The sequence below is a fragment of the Cotesia glomerata genome, linkage group LG6 (assembly GCF_020080835.1).
Source record: "Cotesia glomerata isolate CgM1 linkage group LG6, MPM_Cglom_v2.3, whole genome shotgun sequence".
NCBI classification, from domain to species: domain Eukaryota; kingdom Metazoa; phylum Arthropoda; class Insecta; order Hymenoptera; family Braconidae; genus Cotesia; species Cotesia glomerata.
The window spans coordinates 9,329,639-9,349,427 of NC_058163.1; the positions used below are offsets into that span (position 1 = coordinate 9,329,639).

At 27.9% G+C, this 19,789-nt stretch overlaps 3 protein-coding genes across 8 annotated transcripts; 1 reads left to right on the forward strand and 2 right to left on the reverse strand.

The window, feature by feature from the left end:
- Positions 1–3,360: 3,360 nt before the first annotated feature.
- LOC123266642 (SIN3-HDAC complex-associated factor) lies at positions 3,361–9,195 on the reverse strand. Of its 6 annotated transcripts, none has more exons than XM_044730976.1 (7): positions 6,762–6,963; positions 6,590–6,691; positions 6,355–6,508; positions 6,069–6,234; positions 5,818–5,980; positions 4,989–5,236; positions 3,361–4,844 (listed from the first exon to the last, which is right to left on the reverse strand). In XM_044730976.1, the coding sequence occupies exons 1-7, from the start codon at positions 6,821–6,823 to the stop codon at positions 4,633–4,635; spliced, it is 1,107 nt and encodes a 368-aa protein (XP_044586911.1). In that variant the 5' UTR covers positions 6,824–6,963; the 3' UTR covers positions 3,361–4,632. The 6 variants fall into 6 exon arrangements, with proteins under 6 accessions (XP_044586911.1, XP_044586908.1, XP_044586909.1 ...); XM_044730973.1 differs by having other exon boundaries at positions 4,926–5,236; XM_044730974.1 differs by lacking the exon at positions 6,762–6,963 and adding an exon at positions 9,053–9,195 and having other exon boundaries at positions 3,361–5,236.
- Positions 9,196–9,606: 411 nt separating this feature from the next.
- LOC123266644 (ras-related protein Rab-21) lies at positions 9,607–11,001 on the forward strand. Its single transcript, XM_044730977.1, has 4 exons — positions 9,607–10,176; positions 10,250–10,417; positions 10,501–10,619; positions 10,738–11,001. The coding sequence occupies exons 1-4, from the start codon at positions 10,036–10,038 to the stop codon at positions 10,976–10,978; spliced, it is 669 nt and encodes a 222-aa protein (XP_044586912.1). The 5' UTR covers positions 9,607–10,035; the 3' UTR covers positions 10,979–11,001.
- Positions 11,002–11,517: 516 nt separating this feature from the next.
- LOC123266641 (rho GTPase-activating protein 1-like) lies at positions 11,518–15,167 on the reverse strand. The gene is made up of 10 exons (XM_044730970.1): positions 14,932–15,167; positions 14,656–14,754; positions 14,418–14,558; positions 14,167–14,347; positions 13,871–14,089; positions 13,700–13,798; positions 13,443–13,630; positions 13,151–13,351; positions 12,954–13,060; positions 11,518–12,876 (listed from the first exon to the last, which is right to left on the reverse strand). The coding sequence occupies exons 1-10, from the start codon at positions 14,966–14,968 to the stop codon at positions 12,703–12,705; spliced, it is 1,446 nt and encodes a 481-aa protein (XP_044586905.1). The 5' UTR covers positions 14,969–15,167; the 3' UTR covers positions 11,518–12,702.
- Between the last annotated feature and the right edge of the window lie 4,622 nt (positions 15,168–19,789).

Consider the following 19,789-nt stretch of genomic DNA (forward strand, 5'->3'; position numbering starts at 1 on the left):
TGATCGAAATTTGAAATCACTCCTACAATTATTTTTCGATCGTTTAAATACTTGAGGATATCCAACGCTCCAGGATATAACTTCCAGCATTTTTTTGTGCTATAATATTTTATTAAATCTGTTGATATCTAAAATTTTAAAAAATGTTATTAAATAAATTGATTATTTCACGACTCACAATTATTACCTTGTCAATTTTTTCATCAGAAATTTTTAAATTTTGATCTTTAAAAACACTCCAAATAAGATTTTTCCACCAACTTTCCCAACCAATTCCAGTACCTTTTCCATAATTAGGATGCTCATGACACCAATGTTTGAAATATTTTTTGAAACTCGGTTCTAATTTATCGGGATTTAGTGAAACGTCGTGTTTTAAGCTTATGTCAGCATAGTGTTTTTTTACTGATGTATTCAGCAATGTATTAGTTACATCGAATGTTATCAATCGTAAGTTAGTAATATTTTTGATATTCATTTTACAATAAATTTAACGAACGACTTATAGCATAAAAGATTATCCTAAAAAATCATAATATTTACGTCATAAAGCGCAATTAATTTCATTCTTGAACTATTGAAACTAGATACTAGATAAGTAAATATTATTAACCTTAAAATAAATGAATTGTTAAATTTTAGATAAAATTATAGATGTCTCTACTTACATTTATAGATTTAAAAATAATAATTATCTAAGAACATATTACTAGTTTTTGGAGTGAAAATAAAAAAATTATAATATTTTTATTTTAAATAATTTTAATTAATCTTTAATAAATGGAGTAATACATAATACTTATTACTGTTACTGTGCATTAATTGTATAATTAAAATTTTTTTTATTACAATAAAAAATAATGAGAGAAATTATTATGCTTGAATTATCTCTCTGGCTTTTTTCACACAGTAAAATATTTCTTCTATTTGTATTTTAAAAACTAAAATTAATCATAATATTAATAATAAAAATAGTTGTAATTAATAAAATAATAATAATGATGAAACTTTATGAAGTTTTTAAATCTTACAATTTCGTTCAATGATTAAAAATATATAATTTTTAAAAAATTACAGTAATTACTCTGCTCTTACATAGTTTTACTTTTCAATTACAAATAAATCAAAATCTCCAGTATATTAATGGCAAAACAACTAACTTTTGACTTGGAAAAAATTAACTAAATGTCTATTCATCAATAATTGACAATTATTATAAAGTAATTATGGCTAAATAGCGCCAATACAGGTAAGATAAATATTTTTATAATTAATGTTGAACTATATTAAAAAATAAAGAAATAAAAGTGTAAAATAGTAAAAATGGTTTTATTTGAACAAGTTAAAACGTTGAGTTGTTTTACCATAAACATTACACGATTATTATTATTATTACTTTTTTTATAAATATCAAATAATGATGTACATTACAATGATGAAATGCACCGTGATAAAAAAATGCATATACAATTCTTAAAATCTATTTTGTGTTGTGTGACTGATACTAAATAAACTCGTAACATAAATAAATATTCAATAAGAGAAAAAAAAAATATTCTCTTAAGGGATGGTGGGAAAATTGGATCATTTTTAACCCATAAATTCTTATATCGATATTTCTGTACAAATGTATAAATGTAAGAAGGTAATGTATGGCAGTCTCGATCAGGTTATATTTACTTTTTTTTTTTTTTTTTTTTTTTTTTTGTAATAAACTGATGTACATATTTACATATACACAATCAATGGAGAAGTTTGATTAAAATTAAAATATGGTATAAGTTAGTAGTATATGATCAATTAATGTACTCTTTTTTTTTTCTTTAATTCTTAATAGAGAATGTATAAAAAAAAAAAATATTTGAAATTGCTACATATTCACACTAAACAAGTGGAAAAAATATCCTTACGTATGTGTATACATACATATGGTAATAAAATAATCCTGATCTATACTACAATATATTTTTATGTAAATAAATTGTTATCTGTTTAACATCGATCAGTCTCACATCATAATTAAATATTAATATATAAAGACGATAATTATTTTTGAAAAATGAATTGAAATTAACAATTAATGTTACTTTTTGATATAAAAATTCTTAATATATAGAAAATAATCATGATTATTATTATTACAATTATTATAAATTTTTGCCTTGCATTTATTATTATATTTGTTTTAACTTATAAGAGAAAATTATTATTTAAGATGATTATTGTAATATTAATCGTTAATATTAATTTATATCAAAAATTCATTTATAATCTGTCATTTTGTCGTATTTATTAAAATAGTTATAAATTACTTGGTATTCTTTTACAGAAACTGTCAGATTATTTGAGATATTCACAAATTAATGCGTTCAATTATTGAGAACCAATTAAAAATAATAAAACATGGAGTAAGTCATTTAAATTAAAAAAATACAGTGTATAAACTAGCGAAAACATATTTCAATGTATAAAATTTTATATCATTGTAATTGAAAAAGATATTTGACAAATACTTATGTATAAATTGACCAAAAAATTGGTAAGTAAATAAAACTTGACTATGTATGGAAATAATTGACCATAAAAAAAATCTTTGTTGGATAAAACTTTTAAATGATTCCTATAAGTAAATGTTAGTGTGTTTACTTTATAATCTGGCAGTACAGGCATTTTAACGACCAACAGATACTTAGTAAATCAAAAATATTGTTATAAATAGCCTATTAGTATTAAAGTTAATTGCAAGAAATAAAAAATTTAATTATTTTATTGCAATTAAAAAATTAAATTAAAAATTTTCATCTTTAAATATAAATACGTACTCGGCTTAAAATAATAGAGCAGTCTTACATCTATTAAATGATGCTAAAAACCCAATGATAACACCCATTTGTTGTACTGTTAAATAAACTGTTGACTCTGGACTTATTTTTTTAGAGATCATGTGATTATATAACTATAATTAATTAACTTTTTTAAAGGCAAAATAAAAAACGTCTTAAAAAAATTCATCTAGTCGATGTTAGATTTTAAAATGACACTATCTCAAGAAATATTTTACATATATATTTTATGATTGTCTCTGAGCATATATATTATTATTATTATTATTATTATTATTATTATTATTAAATTGATGACTCAATTCTTTAAATATTATTTGAAATTTACTGCGAATTATTTCATTCATTTACTTTTTGCATAATTTTCAAATGGTAAAATCTGAATCAATGTTCAAGTATTAAATTATTTAAATTAAATAAAATTAAGCCATCAATATGTACCTAAAAAATGCATCGATAAATATTCAAGTTTACTTTTAGATAATCTCTCAAAATATCTGTTTTAATATTTTTTTCCCCCTTCAAATTATCGAGACACAAAGACATATATTGCACATTACAAATAAAACTAATCTTTGTACGTCGTTTTAATATACAATTGACTTTTTATAGTAAAAGGAAAAAAAAAAACGAAAAAGAAATTTCTTTCTGTAAAGAAAGCACTCTCTAATGTTTCGTATTATGAGTCATGCAGAAAATTTTTAATCATCAGCCATTTAATATTTGTTCGCATCCTTATTTTTGAAATAGTTCAACTTATAAGCATCGTTAATTTTTGCACTTTAACATTGATTTATTCAACAATTTTCTTGATTAAACATCGTTTCGGATAAAATTTTATTACTTTTAATACAACATAAGTGCTAGAAAAAAGAAAAAAAAGTTTTTCATTAAATCTTGGTAAATTTCATAAAAATAAAAAGTTTCTTTAACATTTATTGCTATAAAATTATTGGGTCATCATATCTCTTTTTTAGTTTTAATATCCGAGCACGCCTATTTTTAATTTGAGTAAATAAACTCTTAACGTCATGGAGATTGCGATTAATCCGAAATGCAATAGTTTTTGTATATTTATATGTTCACAAGGAAATATTTTAATTTCGATTTTAAACGATTCGATTACTTTAAATAATTTAAATGTTAATAAAGTTAATTGGCATCTTAGAACATTACGTGTAAAATTGTATTATTTATTCTCATGATTAGCAATAAATTATCGAGAAGACTTGTTTGATTAGAATTGATAAGATGGGCATCATAAATCAATTAAATTTGAAAACTATTACATTATTAATAATAATTTCCCAGTTATACGAATATTTTTAAAATATATAATATCAATATACCATAACTATCACAGTATTTTGATGCATATCATCAAATAGGGAATATGATTGATCAATTTTTTTTACAATTTACAATTTTTTCTCTAAAAAAAACTCCAAATATTAAATTTTTCATCGCGATACATTAAATAAATTTGAAAATAAGTTATTCACAATAAATAAAATTTATAGCTACAATTTTTCTACTTCATTTTTTTTTTTAAGTTTTTTTTTCTTCCTTGACAAGTAAATTAAATTTTTGCTAGATGACCCATCATCTTCATGAAATAGTTTTCTTGGTTAATAATTATGTATAAATACCATACGATTGCCAGGATATAGTATTGTTTTCTTTAATAATTTAAATGCAGCAACGTTGTTACTTCATTCAATTACAATTAACTATCTTATAAAAAAAAAAAAGTTAAAATAAATTAATCAAGTCTAGGATAAAAACGATACTAATTAATGACAGATTGTCTCGCTACAGCATGAGTAGCGAAATCATCAAGAGGATTACCTATTATCGTATGAGGATGGCTGTTTGTACTAGTCAGACTTTTAGATGATAAAAGAATTGATTTGTTTCCGAATTTTTCAGCTGGTTTTATCACTTTAATTGGTACTTGAACTAATCTGACAGTTTCTGTTGGCGGCGTGGATTTTAATTGAACTGCTTGGATTGAATTATTATTAGTTGAGTCAATCACGCTTGTGATATTATTTAGATTATTTTGGACAACTTTATTCTCACCAACTCCTTGGTTGGAAGACTCATCATATCCAGAATCCCATGAATTATCACTGAACACTTTACCTGTAGATTTGGTTCCAGCAGCATCTGTAGTGGAGTCAGGACTATGAGCAGGACTCGACGAGGATGCACTGTAAGCTGGGCTTGTTGATGCCGAGCTATGGAATGGACTATTAGCTGCAATATTTTTTTCTATCTGTCTACGTTGTTGTTGTCGCATAATGCAGGGTGAACAACGTTTAATCAGTTCTGGGACTACGATAATTTCATCATATTGACCTCTGAATATGACTCCGCAACAAATTGTAGTTCTATGAAAAGCAAAAAAAAATATATTAATTATACTCAATTTCATGTCTCATTTAAGGAGGTATTGCCCCAAGAAAAAGATACCAATAGGTTAGGGCTATTGGTTTCTTTCTCACGCACTAGTGCTGCTTCTCTTTACAGACTATCGCTCACTTACTTCTACTCACATAAAATATCGAAAGTCACTAACTTCAAACATTTCGTATAAGAAAATGAATACCGCTCGTTTGTGTTATTTTTGATAAAAAATACTTGTTATAACTTCAATTAAATATTCTCAGTTTTTCAAGAAAATTCTAAGAAAAGTGTGCACAACCATGGTTGTTATTCAATAAAATACTCACTCTAACTACGGTCAGGATAGAGAATACATGCTAAATGTACGATTTTTAATTGCTAATATTTCGAAAATTAGCACCGCAAGGACTATTAAAAAATTTTATTCGTATAGAGGATACTCAAAAGTACGCGTCTTCAAAAATTGAAGAATATTGTAAGAAAAGTGATTTTGCACAGTACCTCCTTAATGCAACAAAAACTATAAACCAAAGTTTAATCCCTTTAACTTAATAATTTTAATTACCTTCTAAAATAGTCCAAATCGATGAAACTATAAGCTAATTCTTCGTTACTGTTGATACGATGCTTTTCAGTTGGTGTGCTTTCTGTCATTTCGATATCATCACATTCTTCGGGACTTCCAGATCTACTAGATTCTTTGCTTCCATTGCCACTCAAAAATTCATCTAAAAGTAAATTTCAATATGAAAATAATTTCAAACATAAATATTTTTTATAAAATGTATAAAAGAAGCCAAAATAAAGATTACTTACCATTTACATCGTCATTTATCACAGGGCTACGCTCTCTATCTTCAGATTTAACATAAACATGCTTCTTTTTAACAATTTTTTCAGGAATATCTTTAGGTTTCTTCTTTTTCTTAGATTTATATTTCGATGACGATTTAACGCCAGGTCCTCCACGACTATCGACTATCTGAAAATAATTATGTTGTTTAGTAAGTAACACAAGGTATAGTTTTAATTATCTGTTATCTTGATTTTATCAATTTTAATAACACTCATTCACTTAAAATTTGGAATAAAATCAACTTACATAAACCCAATTCTTTTGTGAACCAGGAGGTAGCTTTTTATAACGTTTAACCAAAAGAACACATGCGTTACAAATCTCACCGGTGCGAGGTTCTTTTAGTAGGAAACACTTCGTAAATTCAGATTCGTACTTTTTACTGTCGGTAAACCGAGAACTGTAACAAAAATTAATATTATTAAATTTGTGTTAAAAAATTTGAACCTTTTAATTTAGAAAGAAAAAATTAATGACAAACCTGCTTGATTTGGCTTTGCAAATGCAGCATCCCGTGGGTGAGCGGTAAACTTTTGGCTTATGAAAATTAAACATCATTATTTGTTTAATCAACCCAGGATAACTGAAAAGAAAAAATATAAGCAATAATTATTAAAAGTTACATTAAAATTTAATAAATAAACAAAAACTACTGTATGCCTAGAAATATATCGATGGAGAATTCGCATGCTTTGCCCTTGACACTATTAACCATGAACAGTTGTTGCACGTAATATTTTGTCAAAGAATGATAATATCAGTAGGTACAGAGAGTCAATAGTCGATCACTGTCTACTAAAGAAAGTGAATCGCGCTCAGTTACTCAATTTTACTTTTTTTTCTTTTTCGATTTCATTTTTCCTACGAGGTAAAATTAATGATTTACTACGTAACTTAAATAAAGGTGAAAAGAAAAAGTTTTGGGTATTTTATTTATAAACAATTATGTAAAAAAAACTAAGTAATGACGTTTGTCAGATATAGCAATTAATTGTTTGTCCCTGACCTAGTTACCCAGCAATACAACTTTTCTTTTACTTTTTCTCCGCCTATCAGTTATACATGTATATATTTGCCAAAAAGTGAACTTTCGAGATGACATGAAAGTGACTGAACAACAATAAAATGAATACATTATTTTTTTTAGCTAAAAATAATCCGTTTTGTATCAAAAATGAAATCCCGATAATATGCGCACAAAATGTTAAAGATTGATGAATGCTTTTTTTTTTTTTTTTTTTTTTTTTTTTTAAGTCGTTAAATATAAATTCATTTTATTTAATTATTCTCACATTCGAATACAATCAAGTAGTGTTAACGTTAAATTTATTTAAAAATTTTTATCGTCATACGCTAAATACGCATTTTATATTTTAACAGTCTGTAAATTGTTATTATTCGTGTTTTCTATATTTGCGCGTGAATGTGTGTTGACTAATAAACGTGTCGCGTTATGTACACATAATCCACTTGTCTTTTTCTTATTTTCAGATGAACAAAAATAACTTATTAATACATACATGTATATACAAATAAATAAGCTCGCATATGCGTAGTTTATATCTGTCAATGTACTAAAGTAAATATAAAGAACTGCATCAAGAAACAAACATTCGTATTCGAATTAGTACAGAAGTCGTCGTACTCTTGAAAAATTCAATCAGCGTTTTGATTATTAAAAAAAAAAAAAAAAAAAATACGGATAAATGAATACTAGCGCATTGACTTATCGAAAATAAGGACAAGGAAATTATAGGGGAAGGGAATGAGAGATTAGGTTTGGGTACATGGGTACATGACGTTGCATAGCGGGGGAGGATAACATTTTTTGTGTGAACATATTTAAAGTAACAATTGAATCGAAAATTTATAAATAGTGGGACAGTATGAAATATTTACGATAAAAATAAAAATTAATATGACTTTTAGGTGAGAAGACGTTAAGAAACCAGATTAGATGACGGGATTCAAAATAAGAAAGTAGACCAGTAGAACAGAAGCAACGAGTGTCGGTGATTTTAGAGGACAAATTCAGCATGAGGCGCGAAAGGGCTGTACATAAAACCGACGTGCGCAACGACAAGTCCGACATGGCGCGTGGCACAGCACAGGACGCCGCCATTGTGGCTTTCGTCCCTTCCTCGTCCCCGACTCCCCTTCTATGCCCTATAAATTATATGTCATATTTTAAACATCTTTTAAATAAATATATACAATGGACACAAACAATCCGATAATTTAAATACCAACCAAACACCAACGAGGGATATTTCGGATAATATTGTTAAATCTCACTTGATAAATAAAGATATTTTAGACTATTTGCAAAAAGTGCCACCGACAATCAACCGCCATGAGAACGCCATGACAGATAATACAGCACGCAAACAAACAAATATATAAATGTAACTTGCTAAATGGCATCAATTATTGGAACGTTATTGTATCAGTTGTTATACAACTGATTAAATAATGATGACTGTTGATTATTTAAAAATACACTATTATTTTTTAATTATTATGATAGTAAATCTGTCAACGGAAAGCCGATTAAAATGAGTACTAAAGTCAGACAGCGGCGCGCGTTTGACTTGTAAAACCACTTTTAATATTTTATCTGACAGTAGCATCCACTTTTGATTTATTGATAGTAACATTAAATAAAAATAAATTAAAAAATGTACTTTTAGAAAATCATTGAATAATTGTTAAATATTGTAATTTAATATGATACACTTAACAGCCTGGCGTATGTATGAGTTAAACACACACCGGACGACGCTGACATCTCACACGATTTTATAAGAATATACTCTATTTATTGTTCATGACAATGCACTCAAGTGATAAACAATCAATTAGTACTATATTAATAATAATTCTATAATATAAATACACAATATTACTAGATTAATAATATAAATCCAAGCGGAGTATCACTTACCTTTACAATACAGGTGACGGCCAAATTTCAGAGTTTCTAGCGCATCATTACCACGCAGAGTCATCTCAGATACCACAAGGTCAAATCAGAAACTATTTTACAAAAACCGCCAATAATTATTATAAAAATTATTCCTAACACAAATAAAAATATTCAATTATTAATCATAATGATCGTTCATTTTATTTTATTTTTTATACTTACCAGTTATAATTTATTTAACATTTTTTATTTTTAAGTCACTTCCGGTTTGTTATTTTTTTTTGTATGCTACACATTATTTAGTCACGTGACGCTGTTGATGTCGGCCAAAGTGACAGTTGACGTAAAACCAGAATTGGAAAATTATAAATATTTAACAATATTTATCCAAAAATATTGTTTTTCATTTATTGTCATTATTAATTTCTTCATGATTTAAAAGGAATTGCGTCTTTGTAAAAATTAAAAAGATGTACGGATGTTATAAATTTAATTATATATTTATATTTATACTTTAATAATTAATTTACATTCGTATAAACAATTTTGTTTATTTACTCCGACATTTTAACTTTACAATGCGACATCTGTCGGCGATTGTTAAATCTCACACTCAGTAAACTCTCAACAAAGTTACTCTAGTTATGTTTCAGTTTTTGCCACGATCACAAGTAGAAAGAAAAAGACAGAAGATAACTTTTCGGAGAGTTTAATGTACTTGGTATTTATTTTTACTCAAAATAGTAAATAATGATAATATTAGTATGGAAGTTTCTGTCAGTTTATTTCGCTATTGCTGATTGACTATAACTTAAAACAGCTGATCTAATATAACTTTGACATTCGTTTTATTAAGGAGTTTAGTGTTACATTTTAAATAATTAATTCATTTTTTTTGGCATGTTTGGTAATTTTATAATATCGAAAAGGTCAATTTTTTATTTTAATTATTTATTAACGACATTAAATTTGTTTATTAATTAAACCGGTTTTTTGCCATCATGGCAAGCTCGATATTAAATTCGGGCAGTGGCTATAATTTTAAAGTTGTTCTACTTGGTGAAGGTTGTGTAGGTAAAACTTCTGTAGCTCTCAGATATGTTGAAGATAAATTTAATGACAAACATTTAACAACTGTTCAGGCAAGATATTATTTTTATAATTTATTGTCATTGTTTTGTTATCTTTTAATAATTTATGTTTTTTATTTTTCAGGCTTCATTTCTTAATAAAAAATTAAATATTAACTCTAAAAGAGTAAACCTCGCAATATGGGACACTGCCGGCCAAGAAAAATTTCATGCTCTAGGACCAATATATTATAGAATGTCAAATGGAGCCATATTAGTGTATGATATTACTGACGAAGACACATTTCAAAAAGTAAGATTACATGTTATTGATAAGAATTTTTTTTGTTATCAGAACACTAAAAGATATCAAGTTTATTAATGTATTTTTTATAGGTGAAGAGTTGGGTTAAAGAACTGAAAAAAATGCTCGGAGACGATGTATGTCTAGCAATCGCTGGAAATAAAGTAGATCTTGAGAAAGATCGTAATGTTTCTATCGAAAAAGCTGAAGAGTAAGATATTATTTTTTCATGACATTTTAATTCTAGCGTCAATTATTCACGAAAAAACAAATTTCATCATTGATTATTATTATCAGTTAATGTAAGATTTACTTGATATTTTGTACAGATATGCAAAACAAGTTGGCGCAGTGCATTTTCATACTTCTGCAAAGCAGAATAGAAATATTGAAGAAATGTTTTTAGATTTAACGAAGAGAATGATGGCCCATGCAGATGAAATTGAACAAAAAAAATCTAGTCTAAGTCAAGTTAACAGTAATAGAAGAAATGTTGTTGTTGTTGAAGATGATGTAGAACAAACTCAGTCTACTAGATCATCTTGTTGTGGAGGCTCGACACATCATTAATAATTTTTTTTTTTTTTTTTTTTACAATAAAAAAAATATAAATGTATATATCAGTCATTTCCTAAACTATATTAATGACTATGTCATTGAATACATTTTTAAATGTACTCATATGTAAGAAATGATTTATCAAATTTTAATATTTTATTATGGAAATATAAATAAATAAGTAAATAAATAAATAAATGAAATACCTACTATAAATCTGATATCAAGTTGAAATCATAATTATATAAATAAAAATTATAATTAAAATTTTAAAGTGTAATCCATGAGTTTTGGCAACAAATGAAAAAAATGCTAATCACAGATTGCTGCATAGAGCCAAAAATGAAAACAATATAAGAAAACAATTCAAGCTTATAAAATATCCTACCGCCTATGATTACATTAAAACGTATATATACTGAGACGCTATAATTTAATAAATCATGAAATACAATAATTATTCACCTCGATTAAAATGAAATAATTTACGATACTTACCTATGTAAATATATAAATACAAAAAAAATATATACAATGAATAAAAGCTTTTATTAAGATTTTCTGACGCTTTATTTCAATGAGGGTTTAATGTTTTTAGAATTAAATTCGGTTGTCGATACATATTTATATCTGGATTATGTTATACATTTGTGATTGATTCAAAATTTTTATTTAATAAAATAAAATTATTAATTGAAAAATTATTTTAAAAAACTTTTTTAAGATATAAATTTTTTTTTTACGTTGCATTCACAATCTATCCTGTTGAACACATAATTATGTATAAAGAAAATTTATAATCAATCTAATTCTATATTATTAAAAATCTAATTGTTTCAACTAATCTAAATATGTTTTTTACACTTAATTAAATCGTTTATATTTACAATATAATTATTTTACGCTTTTCATCATCATCGTTATGTCCCATACTTAGTTCATGCAACCTGCAATTTTATATTTATAATTGAATGTATATATAATGCTTTTTTTTTAATTGTATAATATTTAATCGGATTATTAATATATTTTTAATGGCCGGTAGTATATATAAATGGAATGTAAGGTACAAATTTTAGTATTGGAAAAAAAAATGTTTTCAATGAATTAATAGAAAACAATATGTTTTTGCAAAAATTATCAACTATTCATAATGATAATGATCTCATGCTTATTAAGGCATCTGTTTTTATCAATAAATGTTATTATAAAAGAAAATTCGCCCTATTTTCTTTTTCACCATTGCGTCAATCTTTTTTTCTTTTAATTAATATAATAATAACACTATAACGTTTTTTAGTTAATTATCTTTGGTATACAATCGAGAATTCAGTATAAATATTGAAAAATTCGAAATTGATATACAGAATTGTTTGTTAACTTCAAATATACTTTCATGATAAAAATTGTGCATTTTCTTGTGACTAGGTTAATAGTTTTATATTTTAGTTTCTAAAAAAAGTCTATATTTTTTAATTTGAAAATAAAAAAAAAACAATAATGGATTGATAGTATATAAAAATGTTTTTAATTAAAAACATTGTAGTATTAAAATTTTGTTTCTCTCTAATGATAGTTTAACAGGCTTTTTAATTTTTAGCCATCAATACTGACTCTGAATAAATATGATGCAAATATTTTTGTGAAACAAATCAATTTGATCAGTCTATTACATTGCATCAAAATTTTGTCTAATCGAGTACCTATAGGCCAGAGAAATTAAAAATTAATAATTCTTAAATAATAAATATTTTATCTTGATAAGCAAATAAAAAGTCTACAAATTGATTTATTGGTCCTATTGCTGAAAGTGACATGCCTACCGAAGGTGGAGCTCGAACTAAGTTTGGCCCAAAAACTACTGCTAAATTACTTGATGTCATTTTATTTAAGTCACATCTATCCATTACCTGTAAAAAGTAAAAAAAATGTATCAAAACAATAATACAAGTATTTCTTAATTGATATCTTTAATTGAAATACTTACCCTAGATAAAAATTGTACTATGTATTTAAGCAATTGATAATTATCTTCTGGTAACTTTTCCAAAACTAAAATTTTCACTTTTCGTGGTCTTTCATCCTTTGATAAAGCTGTAATATTACAAAATTTATTTATTACTGTATTCTATATCATTTTGACATTTAATAAACATATTTGTATTGATTAATAGATTATCATACTTTGGAATTGTGAAATCTCGTCATAAAGCTCGTAAGTCATAAGAGGTTCATCTAACTCACGAAGAAATGTTTTTAAAAGAACGGCCGCAATATGAGGATCTCCTTGAAAATCAACTGCAAGCCCATGATTACATCGACTTTGAAGTTCTTTAACTACTGCAACATTTGCTGATCTTCTGAATATACCTTCAGTTTCCAATGCTAACAATATTATGGATACAACATTAAAAATTAAAACAAAATATAATAAGTAATGTAAAAATAAAAAACTGAATTCGATATAAAAACTGACCATCCGGAGTATCAAGAAATTCAACGCATTGTTTTACAATGGGTGGAATTGGATCTCCTCCATTATTTTCTTTAATAAATTGAAGGCTTGCTCCAAATTGTGTTGTAGCAATTGGCGTTGCGACCGAGCTTGGAGGAGGACTTGTAGGTAAATGCTTTCTTATTTTGGACATTAATTGTTCATCGTGACTGAAAAACAAAGTCATTGTAAAATACACAGTTCTAATAACTATTAATTAATTTATACAGAAAACTTACTCTATAACTTGTTGAGGAATGATCAACTGGTCAAGATTAATATGCTGCGCCAATTCATCCAAATAATTTACATACATCATTTTTCGACCAAATTTTGCACTGTAAAATGTTTATAAAACTATTAAAACGTCTATTACTGTCAATACTTAATTGAATTGAAATTGTTGTTACCTAATAGCTGGTTTAAAAATTTGCCAAACTATTCGAATAAAATTTGTAGGATGTACTAAATATAACGCTTTTAAATTTTTTTTATATTTTCTATCAAATGCCTTATAAGCTTGCCATAACCATGTTAATGGTGGCTTATTTTTCGATGTAAGGCCATAGTGAAAATATACTAAACTATAATCTTGTTCTACAAAGGTATCCAAAGTATGTGTTAGATATCTAAAATTATTTTAAGAAATTTATTTCATTATTCCCAATAAAAATATAGCACTAAAAATGATTATATATCTACACACCGGAGAAGTTTGGCATGATTAAAGACTTCTTTTCCTACAGCAGGAAGTTTACAAGCTGATACAACGATAACTTTGCGTCCAGCACTATCATCACCAACGACTTCAACAATACCAAGACGTGCAATGTCATTATAATCTTCTTCATCAGCAAGTTCGGCATCGAGAGCTGCGAGGTCTTCAGCTGTTAAGATTAAATTTAAGAAAAAAACATGATATTAAAATGATTTTTCAAAGCTATAAAAGTGCTTTACCATTTTTAATTACTGGTGCGTCAACTAATGCTTCTTCAAAATTTTCTTCTATGGTTCCATCACTTACAGGACTTTCTAAGTAATCCACAATCCCCGATCCAGCTGTACTAAGATCAAGTTTTTCTTCCAAAAGTTGTGATACTAAATTGTACATAGTTAATAAATTCCATAATAGAAGTTAGTTAATTATTCATTAAAATGTTTAGCTATTTTAAAAAATAATAAAAATGTTTATAACCATTATTAGTAGTCGTTTGAAGTTCTGTATCATCAAACTCTAAATTTGGCTCATAGTCATGGTAATCAGATAAACTTGGATATGGATCTTCTTCATTTCCTAAAATAAAAATAAATCTATAATTTTAAATAAAAAATAGTTACGTGACAATGAAAGGAAACCTTATATGGGTGTGTTATTTGTGTCGGTGTGTGACATTAATGTATAAATATGTTAATAGTAAATATTGTTGAGAAATACAAAACGCCTATGTGTTTATATTTGTTATGCAGTTACCTGTCAAAGCTCTACCTAAACTTGGGTCAGCTTCCATATTATCAATCAATAAATTATAATATTTTTAATTCAAGATAAAATTAATAACACCACTTGTTTTAAATAAAATATCCTTATCGCCAATGTAGTAACATTATTTGTCCTAAATTATTGACAGATAGTGAAATCTTTTACTCTCAAAACACGACGACACTGGATTTAATCTCATTAGTAAAGTGCTGCGCTGTGCGTCAGGGTCAGGCATTTTATTTATCAATAATGACCACCTCATGGCGCTTCTATCGTTCTATCTCCTCCCTATCATCCGGTAAATCCGGTACCGCGCAATATAAAAAATTGTCATATCAGTTGTCCATTGCTCCTGTATGTACAGAGAATTATTAAAATTATTAATTTTCTGCAATACATCCTAAAAGGTGTCATAATAGAGATTCCAGAGGTTCAATTCTGACAGGATCTACTTCATTTTTTAACGTTTATACTTACAAAATAACCATTTAATTTACTTTGATGACTACATGGGGTAATTTTGACGTAAAAGTCTGAAAATGTTAGGGGCATAATTGATGTGACGCTTCAAGTACCTATATAGATTTAGTATACTTCTTTAACGAATAATATATTAAATTACATGAAGCTCGTGTTGAAAGATATAACAGACCTTAAGTACTGGACCTCACACTGGTCCGCTTTGGCCGTAAGAATGATTTTGTGAACATTTATTTAATCACTTTTATTAAACAAATATGAAAGTTGACAAAGAAAGGTTTGAAAGTTTTTAGCGATGACGGTAAGGTTGCGACGTACTTTTTAAAAATTTTCTCTTTTCCGGTTGATTCTGTAGCACGGCTTGTTTTGCAAAATCAATTGCAATTCAATGGCTTCTATGGTTGCAGTTGGTGTTACCAGCGTGGGATGTCTAGCTTGAACAGAATGAAGTATCCATTATCTTCAGAAATACCGCGACAACGAGACCATGATCTACGAGACGTCGAAGAGCATAATAAAGATATACAAAAATTCCCAAAAACAAAAATATTTCGTTTACGGTATATATGTGAGTTATTATTATTTTTTATAAAAGGATCAAGTGTTCTGTTATCACTGCCCAATTTTGATTGAATTTGGTGTTATCTTCACGATTATATGCCATGGAGTGTTATTGGGCGTGACTCATCAGCTTCGGAACAAATGGAGCAAAGATTACTTGCCAGGAGGCCAAAAAAAAAATTAATAAATTCTCGTTTAACGAATAACCATTCAACAAACGAGATCCATTGAACTCCACAAATATTTTTAAAGAAGAAATCTTGGAAAGTTACTGAGTGGCGTTCTTGGTTATTATTTTATAGCGTCTCGATCTTTTGAGTGGAATACTTCTACAATATTTGTTAGATTAATGCAAACTGGTGGTCAAAAGTACTTTCATTCTCCTTCAGTTCAACATATAAAATTTTCAAGGAACTTATCACCTCAAAATTAACTCTTCTACAATAAGAAATTGCAACGATCATGCGCTCTCTGTGGAGATTCTCAATACTAGTAGCCTTGAACAGAGTATTTATTATTTATTAAAAGTAAAAAAAGTAATCACTATTTGCTGAATGATGAAGTTCGATATAAATAAAGCTGGAAGACTTGGTGGAAACGCGCTCTGTAGGTAGAATTTATTTCGTGATTGAAGATTAAATGAATTCACAGTTTACTGTAATGGAAATCTATACTTAATATTTTTTTAGGACTTGAAAATCTTATATATAAGCCACGTCGCAAAAATTTATCAGCCTATAATCATCGTTTCTTGATGTTTACGACAAAATATGATACCGGAAAAATTTTCCATAACTTCGATAGAATTATAATTATTAATTAATTTGGTTAGATCTTTAAATTTGACTTATATGACAGATAAACTCTGTTCAAGCATTCAAAACGTACTCATATCAGACCAGGAAATTTTTTCTTCGGGGTGTTTTTGCAGCTGCATGAAGTTTTATTGACTCTGAATAACTCTTCTTAAAGAGTCCGAAATCTTGGAATTACTTTGACTTTTTATGGTAAATTAAAAGTTTTTTCCACTTTTAGTAAGACTTTTTAAGAAAAAGTAAACACTCAAGAACTGTTATTCGTAATTACAAAAAATTATTCTCCGTTTTTCCAGAGAAATATTCTCTCAAGGAAACATAAACTTACCTATTTAAAAATAATATTTTTCATTTGAAACTATAAGTATCTAGTCCAAATAGACAACTTGTATCGATAATTCTATCAAAATGTGATGAATAAGAAACATGAAAACGTATTTACTTCTGTAAGAAGTAAAAATGGGGCATTAATGATGGATAATATTAGAGGACTATCAAAAAGTTTTATTTTTTATACTACTGTCGTTGTCTATTTAAGAACGGGTTCGATCCCATCTTTTTTTTTTCCTTGCACTCATCGAGAGAAACCGTACTATACTTGTCGCACTCACAACAGCAAAGCTATTGCAGACTGCAGATAAGCAAAAAAAAAGAGGAATTGGATTCATTCAAATCAATTCAAATCTCATTTTTTTTAATTCTTTTCAATCGGTAGTTTTAATCAGGACTATACTCTGTGTAGTAGCTTGCCGACTATTATTTTAAATATTTGTAAAAAATGCTTGCCGTAAGATGGACGGTGTGGCTTAATGTATATAGAATAAGCGAAAGGAAATTTAGTATAGACCGGATAGCTCAAATGGTAGAATAGCTGACATGTCTTCGGAAGGTTCTGGGTTCGAATCCCAGTCCGAGCTATCTAATAATTTTTTCTCGCATACTCTATAAACTCACATTAAGATGATCCTCTCCACATTCCTTTCTCAATCCTTTCCTACCAATATCCTGTTACGTGAATGTGGAACGCTTCACGTAATAATTACCGTAACTCCTATTCTTTCCCGCTTCACAGCATTATTTATATTTGTAAAATATATATATATATATGTGTGTTCATGATCAAATTCTTGAATACCTGTTAGTTAATGGTATCGTTGATGAATTTCAGACAGCGTTCCGTGTGACTCAATACGCAAGATGCTCTCTTAAAATTTTGTGACGACATCAGGTTAGGTATGGATGAAACTAACATTACTGTTGCGGTATTCTTTGATTTTAGTAAAGCGTTTGATTCTGTAATCTTTGATGTTCTTTTGTTCAAATTAAAAGCTATGGGATTCAGCTGCAATGTAATCAACTGGATTTTATCTTATTTAGTAGGTAGATTGCAAGCTGTGCGTGATAGTAATGGCATAACATCTGTGTGGAAGGACGTTTTGTGTGGTGTGCCACAGGGTAGTGTCCTCGGCCCATTATTATACTCTATTTATGTAACAGACTTGGGGCGTCTCCTCAAACGTTGTAAGCATCTTTTCTATGCTGACGATTTAGTCATTTACTTAAATTGTAGATTATGCGATTTATCGAGATGTATAAATACTTTGAATGAGGAGATAGCTGTTATAACGGAATGGTGTGTTAAGAATGGGTTAAAGATGAATCTTAGTAAGATGAAGGCGATGATCTTTGGCACTGTTTTCAAGCTTGCGGATCTTCAGCACGTTCCTGTACCTAACATTATTATAAATGATACGGTCATTGATTATTGTAAATCGGTTAGATACTTGGGCGTAGTGCTTGAAGATACTCTTACCCAGTCCTTGCAGGTTTCGGAAATTTGCAAGAAGACCATGAGGATTCTTGCCCAACTTAAAATGAACGGTAACGCCTTTAGTTTCGCGGTCAGGAAAAGACTAGTAACTACCTTGATTTTTCCAGTATTCGATTATTGTGCAGCGGTGTATACCGATTTAACAGCTCAACAACAACTTAGATTGCAACGCAAACTAAATGCTTGAGTTAGGTATATATTTAAATTATCTAGATTTGAACATGTTACGAGGTACTACAAAGAACTGTGTTGGTTAACTCTAAGTAGTAAGAGGAGTTTTTTCATGTCGTGTTTAATCTACAAAGCGCTTTATCTGCAGCAAAAGCCACTTATTAGAAATAACTTGCAAATATGTGAGCCTAGGCCGCGAAGGGGTGATGAACGTAATGATTTGCTTGTTGTACCTGGTTGCTACAGCACCAAGTATGACAAATCTTTCTTAGTAAGTGCGATTAGAGTATGGAATCGGTTACCTTCATATTGCACCTCACAACTGACTTTTCCTGCTTTCCGTAAAGCGTGTTTTGAGTATTTGTTAAGTGAAGAGAATGCGAGATTTGATCACAATCTCTAATAAAATATTTTTATTTGATGATGGAGTGATGTATTGATGTACGCATTATATGTATATAAATGTATCAATAATATTTGTAATACACTAATTTTGTTAATTTAACATTCAATGTAATGTATTTTGGAAGGCCGCAAGGAGCTACGACTCCATGGTCTTAAAACAATAAATAATAATAATAATAATAATAATAATAATAATAATAATAATAATAATAATAATAATATATATATATTTTACAAATATAAATAATGCTGTGAAGCGGGAAAGAATAGGAGTTACGGTAATTATTACGTGAAGCGTTCCACATTCACGTAACAGGATATTGGTAGGAAAGAATTGAGAAAGGAATGTGGAGAGGATCATCTTAATGTGAGTTTATAGAGTATGCGAGAAAAAATTATTAGATAGCTCGGACTGGGATTCGAACCCAGAATCTTCCGAAGACATGTCGGCTACTCTACCATTTGAGCTATCCGGTCTATACTAAATTTCCATTCGCTTATTCTATATACATTAAGCCACACCGTCCATCTTACGGCAAGCATTTTTACAAATATAAATAATGCTGTGATGCGGGAAAGAATAGGA